Source organism: Canis lupus, chromosome 15 (genome assembly GCF_003254725.2).
Source record: "Canis lupus dingo isolate Sandy chromosome 15, ASM325472v2, whole genome shotgun sequence".
Lineage (NCBI taxonomy): Eukaryota > Metazoa > Chordata > Mammalia > Carnivora > Canidae > Canis > Canis lupus.
In genome coordinates this window covers 38114275-38134789 of record NC_064257.1, presented here as the reverse complement: position 1 = coordinate 38134789, position 20515 = coordinate 38114275, and the positions used below count along the sequence as shown (strand labels likewise).

The 20515-nt window shown below is 38.6% G+C and overlaps 1 protein-coding gene across 27 annotated transcripts in view; it reads right to left on the bottom strand.

The window, feature by feature from the left end:
• APAF1 (apoptotic peptidase activating factor 1) overlaps positions 1–20515 on the bottom strand; it is a 145896-nt gene that overhangs the window by 75291 nt on the left and 50090 nt on the right. For 23 of the 27 annotated variants that reach the window (XM_049093997.1, XM_049093996.1, XM_049094000.1 and 20 more), the window contains 6 exons: positions 15499–15660; positions 13633–13761; positions 10776–10901; positions 8668–8787; positions 6272–6388; positions 3539–3664 (listed from right to left, as the gene is read on the bottom strand). In XM_049093997.1, coding sequence (XP_048949954.1) covers positions 3539–3664; positions 6272–6388; positions 8668–8787; positions 10776–10901; positions 13633–13761; positions 15499–15660 — 780 coding nt within the window. Of the gene's footprint in view, positions 1–3538; positions 3665–6266; positions 6389–8300; positions 8410–8667; positions 8788–10775; positions 10902–13632; positions 13762–15498; positions 15661–16017; positions 16157–20515 lie in introns of those variants that run through there. The other 4 variants (XM_049094012.1, XM_049094005.1, XM_049094007.1 and 1 more) reach the window with 4 other exon arrangements.

The window sequence follows — 20515 nt, the reverse complement described above, 5'->3', positions numbered from 1 at the left end:
TTTTTTTTTTAATCTCCCTGAAGTCTCCATTAAAAGCAGACAAAGCAATTAAAATAGCAAAACCAAAAATGCAGGGACAACACCAACAAAACTATGTTCATTGATGAAGTATCCCCATAAACTGCAAGATGCGAGTAGGGACAAACTGAGGGCTGCAAGACTTGCATCCTAGCATCTAAATGGGAAGAAGCAGAGAACATGGAGAGTCTGACAGAACTAAAAACAAGAGAATTCCAAAAAAGCCAAGTGACATTCACTTGAACGTGCAGTGGACCAACGGCAGAGCAGCAATAGACACTGCATGCAAGGTGACTATATATACTATAGTCTGGAAGGGCTAGACCAGCCTGGGAACTCTCAAAGAATAACTTGTTTTTGTTTGTTTGCACAAAATGCCCATTTAATCACTTTGAAACCTCTAACATTATTCAGTGTCTGTTAAATAGAACCAACAATGCTGGGTCTGTTTAAATTACAAGAAAAAAAATCACTGGGTACCAACACAGTGATTATAATCAGCCAGGCTGGCCACAAGGGTGAGGGGATGGGAGAGGAGAAGACACCCCTGGGCAGGTGGTGGGGTGCCAGGAAGGGCCAGGGGAGAGAAAGAAAAGAGGGCTCCCAGATGGGAGAGGACTGTCCTAATGGGAGGGGTGCAAAAGGAGCATGAGAAGACGGAGACTTAAGGGAGCAGAACAGGTCAGTGCACAGTGCTGGAAGGGGCTCAGTGCCACCGCCTGCATTTGGAGAACCCTATAGTAATGCGGAGAAACTGCCGGGAATAGAATCCAAATTGAGTAAAACAGGATGAGGGCAGCAAAGGAAAGAGAAGGTCTAAATAAAAATAAAGGAAGGAACAGAGCAAAGCAATCTCATAAGAACAAAGATGTATTTTTTTAATAAATTTATTTTTTATTGGTGTTCAATTTACCAACATACAGAATAACACCCAGTGTTCATCCCGTCAAGTGCCCCCCCCCCAGTGCCCGTCACCCATTCACCCCCACCCCCCGCCCTCCTCCCCTTCCACCACCCCTAGTTCGTTTCCCAGAGTTAGGAGTCTCTATGTTCTGTCTCCCTTTCTGATATTTCCCACACATTTCTTCTCCCTTCCCTTATATTCCCTTTCACTATTATTTATATTCCCCAAATGAATTGAGACCATATAATGTTTGTCCTTCTCCGATTGACTTACTTCACTCAGCATAATATCCTCCAGTTCCATCCACGTTGAAGCAAATGGTGGGTATTTGTCGTTTCTAATGGCTGAGTAATATTCCATTGTATACATAAACCACATCTTCTTTATCCATTCATCTTTCGATGGACATCGAGGCTCCTTCCACAGTTGGGCTATTGTGGACATTGCTGCTATAAACATTGGGGTGCAGGTGTCCCGGTGTTTCATTGCATCTGTATCTTTGGGGTAAATCCCCAACAGTGCAATTGCTGGGTCGTAGGGCAGGTCTATTTTTAACTGTTTGAGGAACCTCCACACAGTTTTCCAGAGTGGCTGCACCAGTTCACATTCCCACCAACAGTGTAAGAGGGTTCCCTTTTCTCTGCATCCTCTCCAACATTTGTGGTTTCCTACCTTGTTAATTTTCCCCATTCTCACTGGGGTGAGGTGGTATCTCATTGTGGTTTTGATTTGTATTTCCCTGATGGCAAGTGATGCAGAGCATTTTCTCATGTGCATGTTGGCCATGTCTATGTCTTCCTCTGCGAGATTTCTTCGTGTCTTTTGCCCATTTCATGATTGGATTGTTTGTTTCTTTGGTGTTGAGTTTAATAAGTTCTTTATAGATCTTGGAAACTAGCCCTTTATCTGATACGTCATTTGCAAATATCTTCTCCCATTCTGTAGGTTATCTTTTAGTTTAGTTGACTGTATCCTTTGCTGTGCAAAAGCTTCTTATCTTGATGAAGTCCCAATAGTTCATTTTTGCTTTTGTTTCTTTTGCCTTCGTGGATGTATCTTGCAAGAAGTTACTGTGGCTGAGTTCAAAAAGGGTGTTGCCTGTGTTCTCCTCTAGGATTTTGATGGAATCTTGTCTCACATTTAGATCTTTCATCCATTTTGAGTTTATCTTTGTGTATGGTGCAAGAGAGTGGTCTAGTTTCATTCTTCTGCATGTGGATGTCCAATTTTCCCAGCACCATTTATTGAAGAGACTGACTTTCTTCCAGTGGATAGTCTTTCCTCCTTTATCGAATATTAGTTGCCCATAAAGTTCAGGGTCCACTTCTGGGTTCTCTATTCTGTTCCATTGATCTATGTGTCTGTTTTTGTGCCAGTACCACACTGTCTTGATGACCACAGCTTTGTAGTACAACCTGAAATCTGGCATTGTGATGCCCCAGATATGGTTTTCTTTTTTAAAATTCCCCTGGCTATTCGGGGTCTTTTCTGATTCCACACAAATCTTAAAATAATTTGTTCTCTCTGAAGAAAGTCCATGGTATTTTGAGAGGGATTGCATTAAACGTGTAAATTGCCCTGGGTAACATTGACATTTTCACAATATTAATTCTGCCAATCCATGAGCATGGAATATTTTTCCATATCTTTGTGTCTTCCTCAATTTCTTTCAGAAGTGTTCTATAGTTTTTAGGGTATAGTTCCTTTACCTCTTTGGAAGAACAAAGATGTATTTTTAATGCTTCATGAAAACAACAGAGGGAGGAGTTGGAGAGCTACAAAGTTAGAAATGTTGGCCTCCTCCACTCTTTCAAAGAGTTCAGAAAAACTAATTTTGTATAAAAAAGGAAAGAACCATCATTGAATACAAAGTTACTATGAGAAAAAAAAAGAGAATACAGTGCAGAAAATGCTCCTCCAGACAATGAGAGCAAACCAGACTCTAAATTAAAAGGCACCAGCACAACTGAGGACAGAATTATAGTTTTGAGAACAAGGGGATCAAGTGAATGAAGGTTTACACGCTAAACAAGGAGATCCTACACCTACCCCAGTTCTCTTTCCCACTTAGTTCTAAGAACCTGTCAGCCAGATTCATAACCTCCAGGCAGAAAGACCAGAAGATTCCTCTCGAGGAATCTGACAAGACCAGGACAAAAGACCTAAAGATACTGACAACAAAGATTCCCCATCCAGATCATTTTTCAGAAAAGGTCTCAGGCAACACATAAGAGCTTTCAACTAGCCTTTTAGTGTATTCTGGTAGCTAATGATCACCACATAGCTGAGGAAAACCTTTAAAACAAGAGGCCAGGGGCGCTTGGGTGGCTTAATCCGTTGAGGGTCTGCCTTTGGCTCAGGTCATGATCTCAGGGTACTGCTCAGTGGGAGCCTGCTTCTCCCTCTCCCTCTGCCCCTCCTCCCCACTCATGGTCTCAGAAAAATATGAAACATGAATGGGTTTCATCTAATACTATGTGCATAATCTGAATGTATGGCCAAAGTAATATGATCTTAAAGAAATGTTTAAAATGCACACCAGATTTGAGCCACAACTAAAGTGTTCCTTTGCTAGAGTCAGTATTATATATGCTGGAACTTAATCCTTCCCCTCACCTGAATTGAAGAATCATCAGAGCTTGAAATAAGAGTCTTCCCATCATCTGTGAACTGGATGTGCCGCACAGTTTTCTTGTGCCCAATCCTGGATTGGAAGATTCTGTTGTTTAGGAGTTCTAAAATCTTCAAAATAGAAAACCACAGATATTAGTGTCAAGAAATTCAGCTACACCCGGGAATTACCCAAAGACATTTAATTAAAATTAAACTACAGAGGGCAGCCCTGGTGGCTCAGCAGTTTAGCGTCGCCTTCAGCCCAGGGTGTGATCCTGGGGTCCCGGGATCGAATCCCACGTCAGGCTCCCTGCATGGAGCCTGCTTCTCCCTCTGCCTGTGTCTCTGCCTCTCTCTTTCTCTCTCTCTCTCTGTGTCTCTCGTGAATAAAGAAGTTTTTAAAAACTCTTTAACAAAAAAATTTTTTTAATTTAAAAAATTTTTAAAAATTTAAGCTACAGAAAGGAATAAAATTTCCATCTCACAGTGCTTTCATTTTAATTAAAGACATACAAATGAGTGGTACATATATACACGCAAATGCATGCATGCACATACACACCCTAAAATAATACACTCACTGGAATGACCAGAGAGCAGTAGGAACCAGTGGTCCTTCTGAGAACTCAACTACACAATTCATCAAATAAGTGGCAGCCTGGACTCAGCCTCTAAGAAGAAAATGACATTTAAGATGGATGAGAGAGGGACCCCTGGGTGGCTAAACGGTTGAGCGTCTGCCTTTGGCCCAGGGTGTGATCCTGGAGACCTGGGATCAAGTCCCACATCGGGCTTCCTGCATGGAGCCTGCTTCTCCCTCTGCCTATGTCTCTCATGAATAAATAAATAAAATCTTAAAAAAAAAAAAAAAAAAAAAGATGGATGAGAGAAAAGAAAGAAAAAAATTCCAGATGAGAGACAAGGCAAGCTCTTTATTAAACAACACATACAAGGAAAGATAGGGGGTGATGAGGGAAGTAAGCAGCAGAAAAGAGAGGAGTAGGCTGGGGAAAGTACACTGAGAAGACTTAAAAGGGCTAACCAAATGCAAAGTTTAAGAAAGTGGTAACAGAACTCAAAAACTAACGACTTATGTCAAAAAGGCTTTCAAGTGAACTCACCAAAAACAAAACAAAACAAGTTCTTTTGCCCAAATTAAATGTACTCAAGGAAGCCTAAGGAAAATACAAATGATGCTAATACAGGACATTAGAGAAATTCAAACCTAACCTGTGTGTCTGATAAAAGGCAAACTGTGTGAGTGAGAGGGTTCCCCAATGAGCAGGACAGACAATCTTACAATTGCATAGGGCAAACAAAGGCAGGCTAGCATCATAGTTGAACACCATGACTCAGAGACCCAGGGTTTGAATTCTAGTTCTGCCATTTACTGATTTAATGAAAGTTGTGGAAACTAGGAGTTCAGACATCTGTAAAACAGGAATAACATCACCTACCATCCAGGGCGTTATAGTAATTCCATAAAATAATTTGATAAATACCTAAAAATGGTAGCTGTTATTATTTGATGATTATGCCCAACCACATGAAAATGTCATCTTACAGGTTAAACAGAGTTAAATATTGGTAATTAATAATATTTATATTATTTTATGACTTTGAGGAGGACAGGGATATGGATGAGGCACATGTGTGTTTTCTGAATTATTTCCTTAAACTATCTCTATGGCTTATTTCAAGACATTTAGATAGTAAAAACAAAAAAAGTAGGGCTGGCTTGACAACGAAGCAAAGATCCTTCAAGAATGAATAATAATATACACCAATCTGAGACAGAAGACTGAGGGAAGACTAAGGTTCAGTCATAAATGTCAACGATCCCTTGCTAAAAAAACATCCATAATATACTTTTTTCAGAACAGCACCCATCTTCAAAATAATTTTTCACAATGAAAAGAAACAAAACAAAACCTTAACCCATGCCAAATGGCCAAATATATAATACTGACATCACTTTCTAAACGCTCCCTTCTTCGCTCTGTCTATAAACACATAGTCTCCTCTTTGTGGGGCAATACAGACTGGAGAATATTTGTGTATCTAGTTATAAAATAAATCCAAAGTAAAATACATGTGGCTACTGTCACAATTAATAAATTAAGAAATAATTTCAAAAAGTTTGGGTGAGAAAAGGAACCAATGTTCTTTGAAAAACTATTCTACAATTAAAGACAGTGTGCTTTGTGATAAAATCATTTTTATTATACTTTTTTGGCATTTTTAAAGATCTATTTGGTCTTCTTTATTAAGGATTTCAGGTGGTAAAGAGGAATACTTCTAATACTAAAGTAGAACAGAAAGGGTTGGTGAAACAGGTAGGCATTAGGCAACCCTGCACAGACATCCCCAATGAACCTTATCGGAACCAAAATGGAAACAGACACCAAAGGCTGAGTCTCTAAGGAGAGAAAAAAAATGCTCTTTGCACAGATAGCTAAATCTCTGACAGTATTTGATATACTTGGAGAACAGCAAAACAACTAGGTAGACAATGAGAACACAAAGAGACAAAAGGTATGAGAGACAGTAGTAAAGGCAATCTGAAAAATATACCACCAACAGGATTGTAAAATGATTTTTAGGCTAACAGAAGACTAATGATTAATATACTACAGAAAGGTTTCTTTAGTGTAAGTCTACAACACCAGACACATAATTCATTTTAAAAAAATAACTTCCCTGCACAGAAGGACTCTGAAGACTGGAACACAATACCTCAACGGCTCCATCTTCACCTCCAAATGCAATGTACTGAAGATGTGGACTTAGGCAACAGCAACTAACCTGAGCTTCAATCAGATAATCAATCTGACCTGTTTTTCCATTAATGAGCTAATGAAAAATAAGGCACAATCAGTTATGAGGCTGTAAGAGCAGTTTCTGTTTTTTAGAATAGAGACTTCAATTGAAAAAATAAAATGAAACACAGAAAATAACCAACAAGAGCTCCCAGGGGAACAATGAAGCCCTATCCTAGTCTCAGCAGCTGCATTTAGCACTTCACACCTTCATTTCATTTCACTTTTGTGGTTCAAATACATTTTCATAAAATAAAATGAGCTTTAAAGGTTTAAAAAGCAGCTGCTGTGCCCACCACCTGAGACACATCTGTCTGATTTATAATCCCACAGCTAGCTCTGCACCCTGTTTTCCATTTCTTCACAAAGCCCATTTTAATAGGGCTATCGTTTGTTAAAGTATACTTTTCGGATATTTTTCAAGGGGGCTTGTGAAATGGGACTGAGGATACATAAAAGCCATATTCAAATAAAAATGGGTTTTATATCCTCTAAATTGCACACAAAACAATATAAATTAAGATTCTTTACCTTTTTGAGAGGAGGAGAAAGGAGCTTTGGAGAACCCATAAGCATAATCTGGGTGGCTAGACTTGCCTAATTTCATAATATGTACCAATGCCAATGATTATTATTTTAAGTCTCATTAATAAAGTTCTCATTATTCGACTAAAATATGTGACCGGGGGGGGGGGGGGGGATCCCTGGGTGGCTCAGCAGTTTGGCGCCTGCCTTTGGCCCAGAGCGTTATCCTGGAGTCCCAGGATCGAGTCCCATGTTGAGCTCCCTGCATGGAGCCTGCTTCTCCCTCTGCCTGCGTCTCTGCCGCTCTCTCTCTCTTTCATGAATAAATAAATAAAAATCTTTTTTTTTTAAATAATAAATAAAAATCTTAAAAAAAAAAAATGTGACCAGGGAAACTACTTCTCAAGCTTGAATCAACTGTCAGCTATCTCTATTACATTCTAAAAGTCTTAAATCATTTTTCAACATGAAATAAGCAGTCATTTGTTTCAGGTACAAAGATTACAGGGGATCGATCAAGGTAGCCTTTATTTTACAACATCTTATCCAGCAGATTCTGATCTATTAGGTATTCAAAATGAGACTGAATTGCTAAAAGCTGAATTTATCTTCATTCTCTCAATTATTATGAATTATATGAATTATTCTTCATTCTCTCATTGTCCATATTTTCCTAAGTAGTGACTAAAAACGTTTTGTTCATTTAAGTGGAACTTTTTTTTGTCAGTTTAACTATCCCCTAAACTCTCCCACAATCACTGACACAGAATAAAATACTTTTATAGTGAGATGACTTCTTTTTGAAGTCTCACAGTTATGACAACTATTTTAATAAAGGTAATACAAGCTTAAGGACACTAAACTTGACAAGAATATTGCCATGAAAAATATCCCAAGCCTGCTAAAAATCAGTTAACAAGACATGCACACTCAATTCCACACTCCCAAATCATCCCAGAAATACAGAGCATTAGGAGCTCCACCCTCAACATATTAAGGATGATAATAAAACTTGTAAAATGTGGGGATCCCTGCATGGAGTCTGCTTCTCCCTCTGCCTGTATCTCTGCCTCTCTCTCTATCTCAAATAAATAAATTAAATAAATAAATAAATAAATAAATAAATAAATAAATAAATAAATAAATAAATAAAATGAAACTTGTAAAATGTAGACCACGGGGTATCTCACACCTTGACTCTGACCCCGACAGTAGACAGGGAGAAATTACCACACATCACAGACCGTTTACTCCCACATATCTGTCTCCAGAATTTAGATTCCACCTTCACTCTCTCTATATCCAGCTCTGATTTCTGAAGATAAAAAGGACCTTATAGGTGAAGAAAATGAGGCTCGGAGAAGTGTACAATTTACTCAACCATCACACAAAACCAGCTGGCAATAAAGCCTATGCTGTACCTGTATCTCCAGAGTGAACAGTCACCGTTCTTCCTACTACATCAAATGGAGCTTTACAGCTTTAGAGCTTGTTAAACTCCATCCGACCCTCGGTCTGTCTCAAGTTCTCCTGGATTCCATGCAAATCAAGGAATGTGATCCAACAGGAAAGAAATGAAGTGCGACAAAGTATCACTTTTTTTCATTCTAAATACAAGCATATTTAGGCCTCAGCTCAAGACCCACATATTTATTCAACTAATACCTACCCAGCACCTGTTAGATACTACACAATTATGCCTAATCCCAAGTCCAAAACCAAACAAGGAAAATGTAAATTGAGTTCAATCAAAACAGTTTTTCCAATTGTTTTCTGAAAAATACTCACCTGCAGACGTTTTATATTGTCAACTGCAAGAACCATCACTTCATTTTCTTGAAACACAACATCTATTTCTTGCTTTAACACTATAGCAGAGTTCTTACATACTTTTTTGGTCTCCCAGAGCTAATTAAGAGATTAAAAAAACAAAAATAAGATAACCATATCCTAAAATATGTAAAAAGGCGGCTTAGATTCTTAAAGCAACATACAAACCACGCTTCACACTCAAAATACCTATGATATTACAAAATTCTCAATTATTAGATTATAATTCAACAAATATTTGTTAATTACATGCTATAATGGGTAGTAGTATTAAGAATAATGGGTGCTAGAGCCAAAATGCCCAAGTATGAACTCCTGTTCCACCTAAAGCTGCAACTTTGGGCAGGTTACTTAACGCATTGCTAATCAAAGTAAGAACTCCTGCTGGTCCTCAAACTGTCTGATACTAAGATAAGGTGCCTGCACCAGGATGTAAATCAACTATATCACTAACACACTGTTAGCAGTATGCTTAGTGATATGGTTAATCTCTTCTTAACAAGGGCATCACAGTGACTTGGTGGGTTTAATAAGTATCTGTCTTCAGCTCAGGTCATAATCCCAGGGTCCTGGGACTGAGCCCCACGTTGGGCTCCCTGGTCAGTGGGGACCCTTGCCTCTCCCTCTCTCTCTGCCTCTCTCCTTGCTTGTGCTCTCTCTGCCAAATGAATAAAATCTTTTTTAAAAAAGATCTTTTTTTTAACAAGACTTCTTGATGAAGAAAGCGGGGAGCTGATTTACATTCTGGTTCAAGTTTATTGAGACTGGCACTTAAAGCAGAACTGACTTAACCTTTCTGGAACTATTTCCTCAGCTGCAAAAAGGACTGCTGTGAGAATTAGCAAACATAAGTATAGTACTTCACACAATGTCTAGCATACAGTAAATAGTAAAAAAAAAAAAAAAAAAAAAACAAACCTTCAGCTACAACATGTATAAAACACTATATTAGATGCTGCAGGGGTAAACCAGGGTCCCTGGCCTCAAAGACCTTACAGTTGGAAGATGTGTGAACAAGCTGGGGGAGCAGTGGAATACAGAAGGTGAGAAGTAGAGCAAATCTATACTTATAGCAGAATTTGGTAAGTACCATAAGAAAAGGACATAGAATTATATGACATTAAGGAGAGAGACATTCCCCCAAAAGGAATACTAGGAAGGGCTTTGCAGGCTTGGAAAAACTTGTAGGATTGTTAAGATTTCAACAAGGAAAGAGACAGGGAAATGGGGTATTCCAAACATAAGAAACAACATAAGCAAAAGAAACAGGGAACTACAGGGTATTGAGAAAATGTGAGCAGTCTAGTCTAGGTTACCTGTAGGAATAAACCAAAAGAAAGACTGGAGCAGAATGAGGCCATACTGTGGAGAAGTTCAGTGTAGACTTAGGAGTACCTACTTCCTTTTAGTAGCCAAGAAAGCCACTATCTGTTTTTGAGCAAAAATGACATGACTGTGTTGTACATGAAGAAAGTATCTTGGAAGCAGCATACAGAAAACCAAGAAAGAAAAGACTGTGCCAAAGACTAATACATTAAGAGAGGCAACATGCTGGGGCGCCTGAGTGGCTCAATCAGTACACAGTGTGTGTCTCTGGATCTCGGTTGTTGAGGTCCAGCCCCATGTTGGGCACAGATATTACTTAAAAATAACAAAATCTTTAAAGAGAGAGAAAGAGAGAGAGAGAGAGAGAGAGAGAGACAACATGTAATGAACACCTGAACTTTAAATGAAAAAGCAGAAATAAGGGTTCCTGGGTGGCTCAGTTGGTTAAGCATCTAACTCTTGATTTTGGCTCAGGTCATGATCTTAGGGGTGTGAGATAAAGCCCTACATCGGGCTTGCACTGCATGTAGAGGCTGCTTAAGATTCTCTCTCTTCCTCTCCCTCTGCCCTTCTCCGTCCCACCTCTCTCTCTCCCTTTAAAAAAAAAAAAAAAGTGAAAAAAAAAAAGTGGAAATAAATGACAGAAACTGGAAAGGCAGAATCCATTAGAATTGGCAAGTAATTGGACGTGGAAATTTAAGGTGAAAGAAAGTAAAAAATTAAGTCTCAGTATTTCTCACCCTGATTGTCTGGTCATCAGAAGATGTCAAAAATGATGATCCATCGGGAGAAAACATCACACAATGAACCCAACTTAAATGTCCTCTGCAATCAGCCACTTTTAAACAGGAGTCCATGTTCCACAACTACAAAATAAACATAGCACATAGGAAATCACATTCATAAGCATTTTGAACATATCAAGAATACTGAAAATAGAAAAAGTAAACCAGTAATTTCACTTCTATGAATATAGCCCCAAAACAAACTAGCAAAATTACAGAATGCCTTGTGCAAGATTATTCATTGCATCTTACTTTTAATAGCAAAAAACTGCAAACAACCCAAATGACCATCAATAAGGAACTGAATAAACTACATAATGGAATATTATTTAACTATAAAAACACCCAGTGACTAAGTCAGTGGGACAGATTCCTTACAGAAAATAAGCAAAGAGTGTATCATATATATTTCTACAGAAAAATATACATATATTACACTATACACACACATCTGGATACATCCACAATATATAAGAGATGAAAAATAAATGTAAATATAAACAGATACAGATATGGAGATTTTATTTATTTATTTAAAATGCATACAGAGAGCACCTGAGTGGCTCAGTCAGTTAAGCCTCTGCCTTCGGCTCAGGTCATGATCCCAGGTTCCTGGGATAGAGCCCCACATCGTCCCTACCCTGGGCTCCTTGCTCAGAAGAGAGCCTGCTTCTCCCTCCCTCTCTCTGTTTCTCCCTCTCTTGCTGCCTGCCACTCTCCCTCTGTCAAATAAATAAAATCTTAATTAATAAATAAAATGCACACAGATATCTGCTTATATGTACAAAAAAATGTTGGAATGTTAAAATAAAAACAAAATGTTATCTACTTGAGGAAGTAGAAAAAGACTGGACAGAAGGGTGAGGGATGAAAGCAAGACTTCTCTGAATATAACATTATAAAGCTTTGATTTGGCATCATGCAAACATTTTATCTTTTTTAATCATCAAAAAAATAGACTATTTTCCACTATCATCTAATCCTCATTTCAACTAATAGCAAAACCCTACAATAAATGAATATGCTAACTGTACATATACACATTTCTGTTACTCATGCATATTACAAATTGTCAGTGTCTGCCACCCTGACTGTACTTCGTCCTGAGTTCTGCTGTAAATTACTCAAATATATTCCAGTCTAATGAAGTACCGTATGTGCCTGAGTTCCTCTCATTACACTCTGAATGACAGACCTACTTTATGCTTTCAGAACAAGCACGGACAAAACAAGTACTTCATCACATGCCCAGTGGTTTTCAATCAGTGAGTTCTATGGTTATAAATTAATTTTATAAAATTTTCTTTGCCTAATCACTAGAGTCCAAGCTCCTGTGGACATACAGAGCTAAAGGCCAAAAGTGAAAGTAGTTCCAGAACTAAAAACTCTCTCTTGAAAATACTTCCCTTTTTCCTTCTTGTTCTCTCCCATCATTTATCAGAGCCCCCCGCCAAACCAAGTCCTTACTGTTAAAAAAAAAAAGGCAATATTTCCTGGAGCTTTCTAATAGCAGAGAGTAGAGATTTAGAAGTGACAGGAAAGGCTGAAAAAGGAGTTGCTCCACCATTCTTCCTAAAAAATCCTGACAAAAACCCAGAGAGAGGAAATCTCTAACCATATCTACTCTGAGGATCTAAGGTAAGGTACAAGATCTCCTAGCATATTTGAATCTTTCAATTCAAGGACTTTGCTAAAAAGAACACTGCCCACAGCACCCTACTTCTTCCCACCACTTCAAACAGGGCTGGAGCTTGTTCACACTCACTGCCTATGCTTCCAATGGGTAATTCTTGGCAGGAACGTTCTTTAGTGTTAGTTGCACTGTATTTGCTTCTGTACTTGGAATTAAGTAGAGTTTACAGAATACATCCACTCTCTCATCTTATGTGTATTTCCATGCTGAAGGGCTACAGCTCAGAAATTCTTACCCCAACAGCTTTGCAGTAAGGGACAAGTCTGTCAAGCTCACTAAAAATTGCTGAAATAAGCACAGAACATGAAAGTCTTGCAGTAGTCAAGTTTCCTTGGAGGATAGACTGTGAACCAAGTAGATTTCTCTATTTTCCAGATAAAGGCCCATACCCACCTTCTTGGACTGTCATCACAAGGATCTTCAAATTACCTTATGGTAAGACCCACTCAAGGAGTAAGTAGTAACAAAGCTTGGAAAAACTAATCCATCTTGGAGAAAAAAATACCAGAAATTCACTGCTTTTTAAAAGAAATATGGCCATTCACAGACCATTTCATTCTTGAAATTCTTCCAGGATCAATTAGGTATGGACTCTGAATATAAAATCTATCGGGTAAGTACAAAATTATAAATATAGGTAATTTATAAGAGTCATTTTATTCATTATTGCTTACCAATGAACATCCTAAGTTAACCAATTCTAAACTCAACTTTCATCTTATTCTTCTCAATGATCTAAGAAATCTGAACTGGACTCATCTCTTATTTCTTTTACAGAAGAGTCTATGCCTATATTGTTTAAGAGATGCCATTGTTTCTGCCCAGGAAACCAGTGGTCATTCCACTGTGTCCCCAGACCTTGGCACATGCTAGCCATTCAATAAATATTTGGTGACACTGTCATTCCCTGTCATACTGTTAAATCAAATCTTTGATCACTGCTAAAATAAGAAAGCTGGCTATACAGTTTAATATCCTAAAGCTATAGGTCATTATGCTGTGAAGAAAATGCTCTACTACTTCTCAAACATCCTCAGTAGTTAATGGTTTAAGGAGCCCATTCTTTGGCATCTTTGTACTTCTGGAGACCTAACTTCAAAGAGTAAGTAAACCACTCACCTCCACACAGCACTGGGACAAAGCCACTACTGCCAAATGATTTTGGGGGGAGAAGTCACAGTACTGGATGGTGCTGTGATGGCCTGTATGGATTTCTGCTAATAAGCCACCAGTATGAATGTCAAATAGCTGTCAATATAAAATAGGTGAAAGTAAAATACTTTAAAAAATATGGTATAAAAAAAATATGGTATACTCAAACTGAATCTAAATTTTTAAGTCCTTAAAAAAAAATTTAAATAAATAAATAAATAAATTTTTAAGCCCTGAAAAGATACAATTACTGATAACTGGCATAATTATTGACAGTCATAAATAAAATACAAATCAGTATAAGCATACTTTTAAAATACTGCTCATCTTGAAACATGTTTCTTTTAAAGAAAAATTTATCACAGATGATGTTTCAAGCTGGCCTAGGGAGAACTAAAACTTTTGTGACTAAATGAATAGCCTAGCCAAATTAACATACAGAGAAGTTCTCCTGAATGCTTGTTTATTCATAAGAGGAAAATGGATATTCATAAATGAAGATGATCGAAATAATATAGAGCAGAGGCTTGCTAACATGAAATTAGCTCAACTAAAAGAAAAGTTAGCTCAACTATTTATATTTCTCTTCGAGGATATCAAAATACTCCATTACAATCATTTCCCCATTTTTGAACAAAAAAAAGCTATTTTTGAATAATGCAAACAAACTTTTAAAAATTTTTTTTCTATGATAGTCACACAGAGAGAGAGAGAGGCAGAGACATAGGCAGAGGGAGAAGCAGGCTCCATGCACCGGGAGCCCAATGTGGGATTCGATCCTGGGTCTCCAGGATCGCGCCCTGGGCCAAAGGCAGGCGCCAAACCCCTGCGCCACCCAGGGATCCCTAAAAGATTTTTAAATGTTGGATATACTCTTCTGAAGTTTTTGCCAAATGACAAAAATATTTATACCAATACAGCGTTGTGATTTAAGACCAAGGCATGGGCTTCCAGTGGAAGCCATGAGTATGTTTTGTGAACACAGAGCCCTTCAAGCATGCACAGATGGTAAGCAGTGCAGCATCAGGAGCTGACAGCAAAAGACAGGAAACCATACTTAAAATGCTTCCCAGGACAGGTCATACTAAAAACTAATGGAGGAGAGCCACAGAGGAAATTTAAGAAGTATAGAATAGGCAGCTGTCTTCATTATTGGGTAGTAAAAAGTAAAAACCTAACAATTAGAACAGCCTAACAGAAAAGCACTTTGAAAATCACCTAAACCGGGATCCCTGGGTGGCGCAGCGGTTTGGCGCCTGCCTTTGGCCCAGGGCGCGATCCTGGAGACCCGGGATCGAATCCCACGTCAGGCTCCCGGTGCATGGAGCCTGCTTCTCCCTCTGCCTGTGTCTCTGCCTCTCTCTCTCTCTCTCTGTGACTATCATAAATAAATTTAAAAAAAAAAAAAAAAAAAAAAAAAGAAAATCACCTAAACCAATAACCAATGTACTCAAAAATTTTTTTAAAAATGATGCAGAAAGTATTCCATGTTTTAAATAAATTTGAGAAACACTGGATTAACCAATATAAATTACTTCTGTATTACTGAACTTCTGGAGGCCTTAAGTATGTTATCATACACGGAGTAACTCTAATGAGGGAAAACAACACATGATATTTCCCAATCTGTGTGACCATGGAGGACTCTCCTCACAAAGCCTACCAACATCCCCTGGAGCACAGTTTTGAGAACTATGAAGTTAGAGAGCCTCCCCAAAATCATACAGCTATCCTTTCTTTATATCAATAAAGTATACAACGCAAAAATCAATTTGACATTTTCATCTTCTTTAAATCAGGCTAATTTTGGCTTGTTAAAATAATGATACTTACAAAGATTTTATTTTTTGCTGCCACCATTATCCTAGTGCCATCAGCAGACCATGAACAACATTTCACTATCACTTCCATATCCTCTTGAGGCTCCTCTGAATTTAGGAAGAACTGCTTCACATTAATGCTTTTCCTCTCATTTGCTGATTTTACATCCCAAAGCTTCAGATTGCAAAGATTAAAAAAAATGTTTAAATTTGTTTTAATCTCAAATCACACCTCTAGAATTCCACCTGGATTAAATGTCATGCAAATATTCACTTTTTCTCATGAAATACTTTCACTTATGCATGACTTTTTATAAAACTTTTAAATTAAGTACTCCAGCTTATTTCACCACCTTTCCAAAAAGAAAAAAAAACAAAAACAAACACAAAACTAGAAGCACTGCCAGAAGTGCAAAATGCAGAATATAAAACTAAGTAAAATACTAAAAACTCCTTGCATGGTGTGAAGGAAGCTAAAGATTAGGTGTTGACAGTAAGGATGAGAGTAGAAAAAAAGTGAGAGGAGACTCACAACTTGTCACTGCTGCCCTCTGCTGTGCCAGGCATGAAGTTTGCCTCCATCGACTGTATGCACAGCCTGGACACCACACAAGGCCCAGTCTATGGCATGTTAAAAACATAGCAAAGCATCCAGAGACATAAGGAAGTCCCTGAAAACAGAAAACAAAGAATATGCTGGAAAGAAGCAAAGCACCTTGTGTGTATGGTGGGGGCAAACAGAGCTCTAAAACAACTGAATCCGGGATCCCTGGGTGGCGCAGCGGTTTGGCGCCTGCCTTTGGCCCAGGGCGCGATCCTGGAGACCCAGGATCGAATCCCACATCAGGCTCCCGGTGCATGGAGCCTGCTTCTCCCTCTGCCTGTGTCTCTGCCTCTCTCTCTCTCTCTCTGTGACTATCATAAATAAATAAAAATTAAAAAAAATAAAAAATAAAAAATAAAACAACTGAATCCTGAGGAATGTGATTCAAAAGACTCTAAACTCACTCACTAGCAGAGCCACCTGAACAGCACAAAGAAAAAGTCCTTCAAGAAGACTTCAGTCCCCTAGGCCTTAAGCAGCATCCCAGCTTCATAGAGTGATAATGGCTGCCATGCTCAGACCAAGGGTTGGCCAAGGACAAGGACAAAAAATAATAAATAAATAAGCTGTTTCCTAGGCTTTACCTCCGTTTCCAAAGAACAGCTCCAAGATAAAACCAGATTTATCTGACCAGGCACATTTTTAAATCTCTCTCAAGTCCACAGACATATTATATACACCCAATACCAAAACTCTTCCCCTTGCAACAAATATGGATAAACTGGATAAAGCAAGAGACATCAGATACTAAAACAGCCTTTCTTGATACTTAGAGAGGGGGGAAAAAAAAAAAAACCTACATATAAATGCCAGAAGCTTTAGTCACATCAACTAGAATATATGAGAAATCACACCATTTCACTCTTAATATGAAAAACAAAGCAACTACCGCCTGGATTTAAGAAAGAAAGACAAAAAAACTAACACAGCCCAATTTCATTAAATCTGTCTAAACTATATTCTGCATCTGGACCTGACTTCAGCTTCTACCCAAGTGTGATGAAATTTCACATATCAGGGGACCAAGTAAATACCAGCATTTGATTTTCAGCAAGTCACCAAACTATATCAAGGGCCCATGTGCACACTGGCCCTTGAGTTTTAAATGGCAAACTTACATTTTAAATGTTTTAAATGTTGATGAAATGGTTCATCAACAGGCCTGAAAAACACATGCTGATCAACATACCCTGTAAAATGCTTAGACGATTACAGAGCCATTTGGGGCAGGAAACAGCTTTACAGTTTTTCATCCTCTCAGAAGGCAAAAGCTTTAGAAGACTTTGACCTTGAAATGCTGTTATCCAACATCATTTTGCAGGACCTCTGCTTACTACATGTCTATCAGCATGAGCCGACTAACGATACTGGCTTAACAGCACTGTGGGAAAGCTGCCACAAACACGGTAGTTCTCACCAAGAGTGCAATAATGTCTCTCCCCCACTGCTAGTGCTCTGTACTCTACAATCACATTTTGATACTCACACATGAAGTCAAAATCCTGTCCCTGAAGACTTTTAACACTGTTTTCTTTTGAGTTTGGACAAGTCTTAATTTGATTTGAAGGGACACAGCAAAGGCTTATCATCTTGAACACATTAACCACTATGCTAGTCACTTTGAGATTATATAAATAAATCAGGTATACATACCTCTCCCAAGGACTTTACAGGTCAATAAAGGAGGTAAGACAAGCCTTTAAGTGACTCTCAGACAACGTACCTCAGATGTGTCATTTGAGAGGAAAAGATACAGCAGAGTGGGCATGTTAGACCCAAGTTTTGGACTTGAGGGAAGAGTTTTTGCAGAGGTGGACACCACTGTCTCCTCCTGAAGATTAGCCTACTGTAGACCAATTTAGGATGGACAGAATTTTGACACTAAAAAGACAAGAGGAATACTCTACGGCCTAGATTCTAGGCTAAAGGGTCAGAATAAGCTTAAGTACAAAATGGGAAAGCAAAGACAATGAAAAGAGAAAACAGGCTGCAGTTTGGGTACAGCACCAGGTGCCTGGACACAGTCCTCACCTATTCTCAGGGCCCCCTTTTACCATTTCCATAACTCGTCAATTCCCTTATCTCTCTCTCCAACTGGAATCTGAACAACTTCAGGCCAGGAACTAATTGTTTGATGTTTTGTTTTTAGTATTTAAAACCCAAATGCCAGTATCTGGCACATAGTAGGTATTCAATAGATAATCAAAAAAATACATTTTAAGTGAACAGATAGATTCTTCTTGTGTTTCAAGCACAGGTGAGTAGAAACAATAGTGTTACTGAAGGAAATAGGGTTCAGGTTAAAGATGCAGATGGAACACATACATTCATCTTCATGTCTTCCCAAAATCCACATAAAACAATGGTAAGGAAAATTTTTCTCCATAGGCATAGTTCACAAGACAAACAAGAAAGGAAGAAGAGTTAACAACCACAAAATGTAAAGGATAAAAAGCAGAAAGACAAGTGATAAGGAGGCTCCTAAAAACTGAATCCTGAGCACACCATGGGGAAAGCCAAGAAGCAGCCCAATTCATAACATAAAACTCCTAAAAAGCTAAGGAAGTGTTGCACCAGGTACCTTCTGATAAAGGTGGAGTATCACTACAAATCCCTTGAAATCCCCTCCACAACTATGCAATCCAGGTTGCTATATCTCTACTCTAGCTGAAGAGTAGAGGGTTTTTCTACACCCTGCACAATTAAGAGCAGGGTCACCATTTTGAAAATAGAGAAATTAAGAGAAAGTCTATATCCCAAATGTTGAGATCTCTACTTAAACATCTCAGAACCTGCCAACCAGACTTATACCCTACAAGCAGGAGACTGAAGATTCTTCTCTGAATATCCAAAAGATCAAGACAAAAGATCTAAAGAATATGACATTAGGAGTTTGCCATCAAAAATGGAAGGCAGATTACCCTACAGGGAAACTCACAAAAAGCAAGCTTACAATTCCTTACCAGCCTTTTAGCGCTGCATTCTTAAATATGAGCAGGATATATATCTACTACATATACAGATCTTCTTCAACTTACCTCCCAATAAACCTATCATAAGTTGAAAATGCATTTAATACAGCTCATCTACCTTAAGCGTGCTCAGAACACTAATATTAGCCTACGACCCGGCAAGATCATCTAAGAAAGCCTATTTTATAATAAAATGTTGAATATCTCATATAATTTATTAAATACTGTACAAAAGCAAATAACAGGGTAGTGCTACAGACAGGTTCTAAGTGTATCGGTTGTTCACTCTCATGACTGCATGGGAGACTAGGAGCTACAGCTCATTGCCACTGCTCAGCATCACAAGTGAGGATCATACTGCATATCACTATCCAGGGGAAAGATTAAAATTCAAAATTTGAAGTACAGTTTCTACTGCATGTGTATCACTTTTGCACCATTATGAAGTTGAAAAACCTTAAACCATCGTAAGTCAGAAACCATCTGTAGATATACACAAGGTCAGATAGCTAAGTTATATTTCTAAAAGACAGCAGAAACCAAAACCAACACAGAAAACATTGACTATACAGGAATATGAATTAAAAAAAAAACTATTAACGCCCACAAAAAGATAACTGCATCCATGAAACAAAAATAGGATAAAATGAAAAAGGAACAGAATTCTTCTGGATCAGAAGACTGGGTACTTAAAAATATGACAACAGAAATTAAAAATCCAACGAAGGATTAGAAAGTAAAGCTAGAAAATAAAGCTAAAGAAATCTTCCAGAAAGGAGGGCAAATGGACAAAGAGAAATAGAGAAAAATAATAACCAAAAAACCAAACAGGAATTCTAGAAAAAAAAGGAGAGAAGAGGGCAGGCCGGGTGGCTCAGCGGTTTAGCACCACCTTCAGCCCAGGGCCTGATCCTGGAGACCCAGGATCAAGTCCCATGTCGGGCTCCCTGCATGGAGCCTGCTTCTCCCTCTGCCTGTGTTTCTGCCTCTCTCTCTTTCTCTCTCTCTCTCAAGAATGAATAAAACCTTAAAAAAAAAAAAAAGAAAAAGGAGAGAAGAATAAATTAAATAATTAAAGAAAGCCTAGGGACGCATGGGTGGTTCAGCTTTGGCTCAGATCATGATCCTGGAATCTGGGATCAAGTCCCGCCATCAGGCTCCCCACGGGCAGCCTGCTTCTCCCTCTGCCTATGTGCCTGCTTCTCTATGTCTCTGATGAATAAATAAATATATCTTTTTTAAAAAATTAAAGTAAGCCTAAAGAACTGAAGTATTTGAATTTCCAAATTGAAAGAAGCCACCGAGGGACGCCTGGGTGGCTCAGTGGTTGAGTGTCTGCCTTTGGCTCAGGGCATGATCCTGGGATCCGGGATCAAGTCCCACATCGGGCTCCCTGCATGGAGCCTGTATCTCCTTCCGCCTGTGTCTCTGACACTCTCTCTCTCTCTCATGGA